The sequence below is a fragment of the Myodes glareolus genome, chromosome 18 (assembly GCF_982192425.1).
Source record: "Myodes glareolus chromosome 18, mMyoGla1.1, whole genome shotgun sequence".
NCBI classification, from domain to species: domain Eukaryota; kingdom Metazoa; phylum Chordata; class Mammalia; order Rodentia; family Cricetidae; genus Myodes; species Myodes glareolus.
The window spans coordinates 12411958-12423666 of record NC_142043.1 but is presented as its reverse complement, the minus strand read 5'-3'; the positions used below and the strand labels follow the sequence as shown (position 1 = coordinate 12423666).

The 11709-nt window shown below is 56.1% G+C and overlaps 1 protein-coding gene across 1 annotated transcript; it reads right to left on the bottom strand.

Annotated features, from left to right (window-relative positions):
* Positions 1–92: 92 nt before the first annotated feature.
* Tmem151b (transmembrane protein 151B) lies at positions 93–7782 on the bottom strand. Its single transcript, XM_085679342.2, has 3 exons — positions 7494–7782; positions 4783–5223; positions 93–4084 (listed from the first exon to the last, which is right to left on the bottom strand). The coding sequence occupies exons 1-3, from the start codon at positions 7608–7610 to the stop codon at positions 2954–2956; spliced, it is 1689 nt and encodes a 562-aa protein (XP_085535468.1). The 5' UTR covers positions 7611–7782; the 3' UTR covers positions 93–2953.
* Between the last annotated feature and the right edge of the window lie 3927 nt (positions 7783–11709).

The following is an 11709-nucleotide window of genomic DNA, read 5'->3' as shown; positions in this document are numbered from 1 at the left end:
TCTCAAGCTGGGAAGGGGTAACAAGTGACAGAGGGGCTCAGACAGAGACCTCCTACCAAGGACAGGGAATAAGCATCACTCCGAGGAGAGGATCAGTGAGTCATCCACACTTTTATTATCCACCAGTGTGATTTGTACAATCTTTGCGCTTGGAATTCCATGACAAAAAGGCCACAGTGTGATGCACCCAGTTTGACAGAACTCTTCTGTCTTCTCCCGAGCCAGGCCCAGCCCACCCCACAAGCCCTTATCCTCAGGACATACAGTCTTCCAAGTACCCTCCACGAGTCCCTGTCTCTCTGGGACTGCCCACCCTGGGGCTACACCCGTAGGAACCACCTCAGCCTATGGATCCGTGAGAGGATCTGACCGACCCATTCAGGTCAAGGCCCTTATCTCCCAACTCTCCTCGAGCTGAGTGGCCCAGAGCCCACCTTGCCAAAAGACGGCTGACTGAACTGCAACTGCAATCCAGGGGGGCCAGTGCTCCAGGGACTCTGCAGCAAGCAGACACGGACAGAGCACCAGAGGGGACTTGGGAGTGCCTATGTGTGTGCCTGTCCGGGCAACCTAGAGCCATCTGTGCCTGACACCCTCTTGACAGTTCCAGAGTGCAAACATGTAGGTGTGAGGGTGCGTGTGTCTGTATGTGTGTGTGTAGCCACAGCTGCTAGCAGAGGTTCTAATTAGAGAAACAAGAACATTCAGTGTAAAGTTTAATTTTAGAGATTAATTAATTTTCTGGTTTTCATTTTCCCTGGCAATCAATAAAGCTACCAAGAAAAGAGACCAAAGAATTGCTTTCTCTCTAAGTCTGTGCGTGTGTGGGAGGTGAGGCTGTCTGTATGAAAAGACCTAGGCAGAAATGGTCAGGCAAAAATAATAGCAGGACTTCCCCTCCTCCTCTCCCAAGGCCAAGCTCTGTCTCTGGGCCCAGCATGGCAGAGACTGAGCCAAGTCCTTCCCTCCCTGGGGCTGTGAGGTACCCAGGCTGCCCCTAAATGAGAACAAGACATTCAGGTGCCAGCTGGCCAAGAACTGGGGCCCAAGGCCACAGCTCCCCCACCACCTGTGCTTCAACAGATGTCTTGCTCAAGAGAAAGCAGGGTGCTCCAACAGCCAAGCTACCCCCACACAAGGACAAACTCAGACCCAGGGTCCTAGAGGGCTCGGTGCTGGTAGGCCAGCGAACACTGCTGTCCAGGAATCCTGGTGGGCAGCTACACTGATTCTGTCTGTCCAGACCTCTCCCCCTCCGCCACCCCTCCCTCCTCACCCAACCACCTCTACACGGTTAGAGAGTACAACCCCCGTCTGAACCATAGATCACGGCATCCCCACAACTTGGGCTTCCCACATCCCCCTGGGAAGAAGGGACAGGGAGCCAGAAGAGATGTTGCATAGGTAGGGGCCACTCCCATTGGTTGGTGTGGGCCTGGCATGTCCAGGAGGAAGAGGGGAGGCCAAGAAGATGGCGTTCTCATGGTGAGGACAAAGCACGGAGCAGAGGAAGCAAGACTGGATGGATGTGAGCCCAGTCCCTGGGCGCTAAGTCTGCTTGGAAAACTTCAGCCAGGGCAGCTGGGAGAGCAAAGGGCCAAACACAGACATGCACGATGAAGTACAGTGGGGTGGAGGGGTTAAGGGAGCAGAGGGAGTGGGAGAGCAAGGTTGGTGTCAAAGCTTTGAAGGGACGGACAGGACAGGGGCTGGTGTCCTGGGGCTGTGGCATGATGCCCTTCTGAAGACTTAGAACTTCAGCTCACAGGATAAGAGGAAGTGGAGGGTCTGGCAAAAATTGATCTCCTGCCACTGGAGATCCTACCTCTCCAGCTAGGGCTTGTGATAGATGCACCCAGGCATGTATACGGGACATACTACTTCTTAAGCATCTTCGAGAGGAAAAGCTCCACCGTGCCACCACCCCTTCAGAGCTGGTCTCACTCCATCCACCACTACCAGCTCCGCTCTTTCTCTCACTGCCTCCTGAGTTCTCTTGATACCAAAGTGCGTCTCAAGCTCCAGTCCAAACGGTCACTCACTCTGGCCAACTTTAATGGGCCTCCAGGATGGCACCTTAGCCTCCTTAATGGAAACACCTACCGAGAACCCAGGGGAGGAAGCTTCTGACTGATGGGAGGCTGAGTCTTTTCCAGAAAGGGCCGGGGTGTGCCCTCCCCAGCTTCACTTCCCTCCCGCTGCACCCTAACAACAGCTCTTCAGAGCCAGTAAGCCCCCCCCCCCGCCGAGGTGAATGACGTCATTGATGTGATGAAAAGTCCCTCCAGGACTGGACCTCTGGGGCGCAGTGAAATAAACAACTGGGGTGGGAGCGGCAGAAAGGAACCAGCGAGCCTCACCCACCGGCGCCAAGAGGCCAAAACTTTTTCAAGGTGTTGAGAGGAATACTGGGCTGCCAGCTGGCCTCATTCAGTGGGTGGTTGGAAACCAGCCCAGCCGGTCTTCACCAAACCACCGCCCCGCCCCTAGGGGCTCGGGTGGGGCGAAGCAAACATAAAAAATAAAAAAGCCCCAAATGCCCTTCCTGAGGCCTGCCATGATGATTCCCATGGTGGGGAGGCCAAAAAAACGGGTTCCACATCATAGTTGCTCAAGACTCGATGAAAGCCTGGGGGTGGGAGGGACCTCGCGTGCGTATGGATAAGTAAATGTCCCCGTAGGAACTCGGTGGGGACTGAAAAAGAGCCACCTCTACCCCGGTAAGTGGGATTGTCAGAGAGCTGCCAATCTCTCCATCCTCTGTCTGTGTACAGGGAAGCAGTCTCAGGCCCACTGGAGTCTTGTCTGGGCGTGCCCCTCACCTCCCGCCTTCACACGTACCCTGCCTGGCCTCTGTCACCATCCTGCCTTCCCCTGCTACGCACAGGGAGCACAACACATCAAGGTGCAGGAGGGAGAATGAATGGCGCAGGCTTCCTCCAAGAGCGGGAGGTCACAGTGAGGTCTCCACGCAGGAGCCATGGCGGTGCAGTGGTCGGTGACTGTGGCCCAGACACCCCTCCTGACGATGGACGATAAGGACCGGGAAGTAGAGGGCGTCGTGGTAGGGCGGCGGTGGCCCGGCCTCCTCCTCGTCGTCCTCGTCCTCGTCGTCCCGCATACTGGCCTGGCTCGACAGCCGCGTCTGCTCCGTGGGGCAGCTCGCCTCGTTGACACTCCCGCTCCGGCTGCGCCACAGGCAGCTGCGCCGGGAGCCGTAGAGGCGACCGAGCGAGAAGCGGCTGCCCCCGCACCCAGCACTGGCTCCAGGCCCCTGGCCGGCCCGCGGGCTGGCGCAGATACTCAGCGCACTGCGCGAGAAGATGGACGAGCTGCTGACCGCTCGCTGACAGTGCTCGCAGCTTCGCCGGTACGGGGCCACGCCCGCCGCGCCCGGGCCACCCACTCCGCCGTAGCGACACGTGGGCGCGTAGCCACCGCCCCCTGCCCCGCCGCAGCGCGCGCCCAGCCCGGCCAGGTCCATGAGCACCGCTTCCGAGTAGCTGGGTACCAGCTGCTGGTTGGAACGGATGTGCCACTCGAGCTCGGTGCTGTCCACCGTGTTGACCCGCGGCAGGCGATGAGTGAGCGGCGGCAGAAGCTCGTCGCTGGGACTCAGGCCACCGCCCGCGCTGCTGGCCGAGCCTGGCCCCTCCAGGCCGAAGAGCTTCTCCACGTGGTAGTGCGCGTACGCCGTGCGGTACTCGGCCAGCACGCGCAGCGGCCACGACAGCGTGAGCAGCGCTGCTGCCCAGAAGGCCGATGAGCAGGCATACCAGGGTGGCCGGGTCGGGTCGGGAAAGGCCACCATGAACTCGCGGAAATCCACGTTCTTAAGATGCATGCCCTCTCGCGCCTCCATGTAGTCGTCCAAGCCCTCGTTCTCGGCGAAGAAGCGCGCACGCTGGCACAGGTATGCGTTCTCCGCCTCCACGCTGGCGAAGCTGAAGCACTTGGTGAAGCGCAGCCGCGTGGCCGGCGCGCCCTCCAGCCCCACCAGCGCCTTGGACACGTCCCGGACGCCACAGCGCGCGTAGTCGAACTCGGCCTCCGCCACGTGTGTGTTGACACGCTCGTGGTAGACCTGCAGCGCGCAGGAGGAGGCTGGAGTCGCAAGGGGAACATACCGCGGCTTGTCTACCCATCCCAATACCGAGACGGATGTCACTATACCTGAGATCATCTCCATCATCATCTCCTCCCCCTCCCTCTCCCATCCCAAAGGGAGTTAATGCGATAAGTGGTGGTTGCCCTGAAAACCCTGTACCACGCACACCCACCTCCTCTAAGAGTCTTGGGCTGAGATCCAGAGGCCTGGGTTTAAGCCTAGCACTGCCAAGTAGAAGCAACCCCAGGCAAGTCTGAGCTGAGGTCTCCTTAGCTGTGAATAAGTAGTCAATAATAATTATTCCACTGGACAGGTAAGCACATACGTGTTAAGCTGTCTGCAGCCAGGAAGCTCTGAACAGACTCCACCCTAGAGTCAGCTAGCTTAAGGCCCCTCTCCTCACTCACTATTTGACCTTGGACGGGTTTGTTTGTTTTTTTTTTACTACACACCCATTTGCTCCTTTTTAAAATGGGATATACCTACTTCATAGATTTGCTGAAAGAAATAAATCGTTTATAAGTTCCTAGAGCTCTGTTGGTGTCTGCTGTTATTACTGAGTGCCCATAGGGGCTCGCTGCTGCCTCATGCTCCCTCACAAGCAGGGAGAAAGGCAGGCAATCCAAGCAACCTCTCTCATCTTGAATGGCCTGCACTCACCTCCAGCCTCTCACCTGGGTGGTAGTGTAGGCATCTCCATTGCGGTATCGGGTGACCTGCCGGGTTCGTCGCACATAGTGATAGCTGATGGCCTTCCACCAGATGCAGGGGGTGGCCTGCTGCATACGGCCCACACGCTCCCGAACACTGCTCACATCCACTCGGTGCTGCAGCTCGTGGCGGGCTTGGCAGTGCCAACACTCCACCAGGTAGACCGCGTACAACATGAGCAGGAAAGCCAGGGGGATGTAGACATAGCCGTTGGAGCAGGGGCTGTCATGGTACATGAGGCTATTGCCCTGGTAGGCGCTGCTGAAGGTGAGGCGGGTCACTGTGGTGACGTGGCACCAAGCCACCGCCCCCAGGCAGCCGTACATGAGCAGCGACAGCAGGAGGCACTTCCAGTGGGACTCACGGCAGAGAGATTTGGTGAAAGAGGGCTGGATGGGTCGTTGCTGCTTAGATGGGCAGGGAGGGGTGCCAAGAAGAGGACGGAGTGAGACAGAATGGCAGGACCCAGCACAGAGATTGAGAGACAGAGGCCGGCACAAGGGTCACAGACAGGCATGTAACAGGAAGGGAAAGATGGGAGCCAGTGACCAGAGATAAACACAGAAGTGACCCAGACGGAGCCATGAGGACAGAAAAAGTGATCAGAACGCCAATACAGGAAAACGCAAAGAGAGATACCCCAAGAGGTGGAAGTGGAGACCCAGGAAGCAAAAAAAGACACCGATGGATAGGATGGAATCCAGAGAGGCCAAGACAGACACAAGATGGCAATGAAGGAAGAGAAGGTGTGGATGAGGAAGAAGGAACAGACAAACAGGCATTAGCGAAGGCAGGTCCCTGGCCCTGACCTCTTCCAGGTGGCCCAGGAGAGTAGGGAAGGACCCACTGACATCATCTCCCCACTTAACAGGGGCCCTGACTTCCAGGTGGCCCAGGAAATAGGGAAGGACCCACTGACATCATCTCCCCACTTAACAGGGGCCCTGACTTCCAGGTGGCCCAGGAAATAGGGAAGGACCCACTGACATCATCTCCCCACTTAACAGGGGCCCTGACTTCCAGGTGGCCCAGGAAATAGGGAAGGACCCACTGACATCATCTCCCCACTTAACAGGGCCCTGACTTGCAGATAGTTTCAGTCCTGGGTTCTAGACAAGCACACTCCTTTGGCTCATCCACCTCTCCTTCCCCCCACAGACGAGATCTAACATTCCCTTTGGAGAAGGGCCTTAACCCAGGCCAATTTCATTTCTTCTCCCTTTCCGATGATCTGTGAGTCTTCCTACTGCTCACACCTGCCTCCCAACAAATACACATTCTGTCCCCTCTGTTCTAGGGTGGGAAAGAAGGGCTGGGGCCCCTTCACACAAGACAGTCCAAAAAGGCAGAGGCCTGTGGCTAAGGAGAGGAGGGGATCCGGGTGAAGAAGACATTGGGAGTCCAGCCATTTGTCACTAATTTCTGATACTCTCCTAGGTCTGCCTGTTAAAAGCATTTGGCACATTCAAGTTGTTTACGTGTCTACTTCTCTCACAGATGGAGTGCTCCTGAGGGCAGGGCCCATGTCTCATTCTCTCTGCTTCCTAAGTGACACCCAGCAGGCACATAATCAATGAAGGCTAAGTCTAATTGCTCAAATAAGCCTGTCTTCCCACTCCTTCTACATTGTTGCACACCCATGCATATGCGTGTGCACACATATACACACACAAAATCGTCTGCTGCAGTGGTGACTGGCCCCATCAGCTCCTCACGCCTGGCCTTGGGGCCAGCCGGAGAGAGAGAGAAAGCAGTGGAAACGATGTGTACAGTTAGACAGCAGGCCCTAGATTTTTGTAGGAGGGACAGCATGTGCCTGCAAGGAAGAAAGCGTACCCTTGCCTTTCAGGATCTGTGTCCTTGGAAGCTGGGTACCTGCGTGTACCTGTATGCCCACTTGGTTATGTGCTGTCCCAGCGTGAGTACAACTGAAAGGGGCTACCCAAAAGTCTATTCCCACTGTCCTCCCGCCCCTGTTCAAAGGGCATGGTGTGCACAAGAGTGCATGGGAGGATGGGGAGGAGGGCTTACAGTATTTCCCTTAGTTTCTTTGTCTCCAGTTCTCAAAAGACTAAAGTAAGACCCTAATTAGGTACATGCTTAGTACTGACTCAAAAATTCTTAAGCTTAGTGCCCCCTAGGGGGAGCAGCCGGCATTGAGAGAAGAGGTGAACAGCCCCCTTACACTCTCCTGCTCCCAGTGACCCCAGGGGGTATGGCCTCTGTACACGTCTGACTTTCCTGTGGTCCCAGCTCGGGCGACACCATTGCTTCCCCAAGGCACCCTTCTTGGTTCCTAGCCCCTCCAGTCCTCCTTCCCGGCCTTCAAGGTGGGATGCCGCCCACCATCCTCATCCAGGAGCCGACGTAGCCCCTCTCTGCTAAACCCGGGGTCTGCGAAGCTCCGCCCCGGGCCCCTCCCCCTGCCCAGGACCCCCCGAGCCCCGCCCCCGGCGCGGCCCCTTCCTCGCCTCCGCGGACTGAGCGGGCCGCCAGGTCGGGGCAGCGGCGCCGGACTGCGGCTGCACGGCCGGCTCTGGGTGCGGGGCGCCGGCCGCTCTGCGGCGGAACCGGCGGGGACCGTGTGAGGCGCGGGGGATGGGGGCCGGCGAGGCGCGGGGGATGGGGGCCGGGTCGCGGCCGTGCGGGGGTACCGAGGGCCGCCGGCTCTCACCTCCTCTCGGGCGGGGCCCTCGTCCGCCGCTGCCATGGGCTCCTCTGGGACCCCGGAGCCGCCGCCGCCGCCGCCGCCGCCGGCGCTCTCTCCCGCGGCCGAGCCAGGGGGGGACATGGCGTAGAGGGGGCGCGTCGAGCTCAGGACCTCCCGGGGGGCTGCCAGGGGCCGGGGGCATCCTGCGCTGGCCCTGAGGAGGGGGCGCGAGGGGCGGGGCCCTCTCCGCTCCCCACCCCCCGCCGGGGGGAGGGGGCCTAGAAAGGGCACGAAGGGGGGGGCCGGAGATGGGGGGATGGGTGGGAGGGCGGGCTGGAGGGGCCGGGCTGGGGGGGCCGGGGCCGGGGGCGGGTGTCACCTTGAGGCCCTCGCGGCGCCGCTCCGCCTCCCGCCCGCTCCCGCCGCCGCCTTTTGTCTGAGCCGAGCTGGAGCCAGCGCGCCCCCCCTCTTCCTCCCAGTGCATCAGAGCCCCGCCCCCGGCCCCCCAAACTCCGCCTTCACCAAGCCTTCCTAATAACCACCACCACACCGCGAAAGGGGTGAAGCAACAGGGGCTCTCCACACCCTTTCTCTCAACCCTGCTCACCGCATCTTCCTCCTGCCTGCCCATTCTGGGAAGATCGCAGCCTCAACCCCTCTCCTGCTGCCCTCGCTAGAAGGGCCCTGGGAAGTCAACCAGCTCTTCCATCCTCAAGTCCTTGAGGCTGAACACTGGGGACTGGAAAATGAGTGTGGGCATCCTAGGGAAGACCGTTGCTTCTAATTGCGTGGTAAGGAGTTAAGTCAGGAGACAGACTCCAGAGGGATGGAATAGGGTGAAAGAGAAGACACTGACGCTAGTTCCCAGAAAGAACTCCTAGAGGGCAGAGATAGGAGACACTAAGCCCCTCACAAGAGTAGCCCCAGAAATGCAATGAAGTGTATCCAGTGCCCTAAGCTAGGGGTCAAGGACATCTAAGTTCTAACTCTTAAACTGTCTCTGCCATCATAGGTGTGCGACCTTAGACAAGTACCTTCTCTCTCTAAGTCCTTGTTTCCTCCCCGCTAGGCTGCCAGGGTAGGGAGACAAAGTCACAGACCACAGGGAAGCTGAGCAACTGCAGGCAGCCAAGCCCTTTGTGCATCCACCCACTGCTGTTCCCTGCATTGCCTAGGACACACAAGAGACTGGTATTTTTTCGGGCATGCATTCCTAGGTACATCCACAAATAAGCAAGTACTCAGCACCTAGTATATGTCATGGATAGAAATAAAATATAATTTCCCACCCTCAAGAAGCACAGCCTAATTGAGAAGACATGCAATCCAATCTTTATTTTAGAGTGTGATGAGAGGCAGGCATGATCACTCTGTGTGTGTGGTCACTGTATTACCAGGGTCTTTGACATGCAAAAGCTGTTCTTCCTTACCCGCAGGGAACCAAGGCTATGGAGCACAGGTGAGTGCTTATGGGGTCCCCCGCCAGCACCTACAGAATTACTCCTAGAATTTAGAGTTTTCTCTGGGGAAAAAAAAAGTTCATGAAGGGAGGTGACACACTTCTGAGGCAGAAAGATCAATACTTTGAAACCACTCTGCACTACATATGAAAACACTGTCAAAAAGGGGTAGGTTGGTCAGGCGGTTGTGGCGCACACCTTTAATCCCAGCAGTGGTAGGCACTGCTGAACTCTGTGAGTTCAAGGACAGCCTGGTCTATGAAGCGAGTTCCAGAACAGAGAAAGCACCAAAACGGGGTGGTGAGATAGGTAGTAAGTCGGGGCTGTGGTCCAGTCGCAGAACACTGTGAAGCCCTAGTTTCAATTGCAATACCGGGAGTCCTTTTGGAGCAGGAAGTGGCCTTGAGGCAGTTTTGTTATCTGGGGACAGGAAGTAAGCATACTTAGGTACCCAAGTGCTCCCCTGTCTCTTCTGGATCAAGAGAACCACTCCATCCCTACTCCTGCTTCTGCCTCCATCTTCCAAGTGAGGACCGGAGGCTTTCTGTCCACCTACTGTCCTGAAGTGTCAGCCAGAATGACCCTCTTCAGATCAGAAGTCCATTCTCCCTCAAAAGGATGTGGGCTCTGAAAGGGAGAGCTTCCCATCCACACCACAGCGCAAGAGGAATCTGTCTTGGTGCCTCATTCCAGTGGTCCCCACCCTTGCTCTTTGGAAAGCCTGCCTCACAGCCAGCTCCAGCCCCTCACTCTGGTGTCAGCGGGTCTCCCCGTGTTCATTCCTCCTGCACATAACCCATGTGGGCTCACCACACTCTCAGTTCGGTGATGCTTTTCCTCCTGATGCCATCCACTGTCTCCCTACCTCAGGGGACGTTGAAACTTCTTTGGTCAACTCCAGAACTTCCAAGAGATCACCCCCACCACTCCAGGAAACAGGGGTTGAAAGGAGGAGGTAGTGGAAGAAGCTGACCGTCTGGTCACCATGGAAACTGGAACTGTTTCTCTGAAGATAAGCCTAGCTCAGTGGCTGGAGGTGGGAAGTAGAAGCATCCAAAGGGAACCAGAAGACACCAAAAGGAGGGGCTGAGTGGACACACCTGGGAGAGAACTGTTGCTAAGAAAAGTCAGGGCCTGACCACACTGCAGCTGGAGTCAAAGGCCAAAGGCCATCCTTTTCGAGAACACCGCCACTGGGGTCCTCTCCACTGTGGGAATGACAGAAAAGCTCTCTGTCAGGGTATAGTTGCTTAGGCTGGGGCTGTGGGTGGCTCATTGCTGCCCTCTTGTGGTCAATAAAGGGGTTGCCACACAACTGTTAGGGTTCAGGACTAGACAGACACCTGGTTGGTGGTTGGTGGGAACAGTGTCATCTTCAAATTTGGCTTCTTTGTGAATTAGAAAGGAGGTCCCTGCACTTTCCTGAGTCTGTGCCCTTGCAGAGTGCACAGGTTTCACCATCAGCTAGATTTAGATCGTGATAAGAATTTCATGGAAGAAAACGTATAAAACATAGGATTAGGTCAGAAGAAGCCAGTTCAGTATTTTTTCCGACTATGGATTCTTGGGCAAGTCAGCTGACCTTTCTGGGCCTCAGGCAGTTTCTTTAACCTGTGGCGTGTACATTTGCTTAAATTTTGAGAATGGGAGAGGAAATTGAAAACTTCTGACCCTAATAGAGTGTCTGCTGTTGTTTTGATTGTTGGGGTATTTGTTTTGGGGTATCATGCCAAGGATCAAACCCAAGGCATTGACTGCATTTTCAAGAGAAGCATTCTACCCTTGGATCTACATTCTTAATAGACGCCTCGGTTCCTTGACTATCCTGACAGGATCCCGCCTGCCTTCTGCTCAGCGCATCCTCTGGTTAGTCCTCTAGTTGGATAGAGAGCGGTGGGTGAGAAGAGGTGGCTTCTCTTCTCAGCTCTTTCCCTCCCCATCTCCAGTTCAAACTGAACCGATTTCATCTCTCTCGGGAGGTAGCTGGCCCTGCTGTGTGACAAACATTCTAAGTGGCAACTTCCAGAAACTTTAAAAGATCCGTTTGTTTTATTTTATGTTATTGTGCCTGCATGTGTGCATGTGCACCGTGCTTACACCAAGTGCCCATGCAGGTCAGACGAGGGCATCAGATCAGACAGCGGATTGCAGGTGGTTGCAAGCCCCCTTGTGGGTGCTGGGAACTGAACCTGGGTCCTTTGCAAGAGTAGCAAGTGTTCTTAACTGCTGGAGCATCTCTCCAGACCCGACCAAAAACTTTTAGAAGACTGAATTTTTTTTTTCTTGTGGTGATGGCATTGGTGATAGTGGAAATGATAGTGACTGTTGGTTGTTACTGTTACTGTGGTTATTGATTTGTCTCTCGGATCAGAGGATACCAGATATATCAAAATAACTCGTATATGTTTGCAAATGAGTGAATGGTTGGATGAATAGCATAAGGTTCCTGGGGAAAGATTAGAAGAGAACGGCTTAGTAGTTATCTACCCCAGCTTCCTTTCTGCAGTGCCAGGAATGCAATGTAGCTGCTCCCTGAGTGGGTAAGGACCTTCGAAGGGTATTGCTAGCCCAAAGGAAGAGCAGCGTGAAGCTCCAGCTCAGGCTCACGTGTGGGTGGTGTTCTCAACCCAGCGATGTCGAGGAAAAGCAGGTCAGGGAGAGAAAGATGTTTCATGGCTGGGGCTGAGGTGGAGACCTCCATAGTGTCGGGGGCCTCCCCATCCTGGTTCCACTGTGAGGAACTAGACTTCTCTGACTACTAGGGGTAGCCAGATACTGTA

Excerpts from the sequence above, each read along its gene's own strand:
- Tmem151b (XM_085679342.2), bottom strand. The coding sequence starts at position 7,610 with ATGTCCCCCCCTGGCTCGGCCGCGGGAGAGAGCGCCGGCGGCGGCGGC. Across the intron at positions 5,224-7,493 it reads AGGGCCCCGCCCGAGAGGAG|CAACGACCCATCCAGCCCTC; the intron begins GTGAGAGCCGGC and ends CCATCTAAGCAG. Across the intron at positions 4,085-4,782 it reads ATGCCTACACTACCACCCAG|GTCTACCACGAGCGTGTCAA; the intron begins GTGAGAGGCTGG and ends TGCGCGCTGCAG.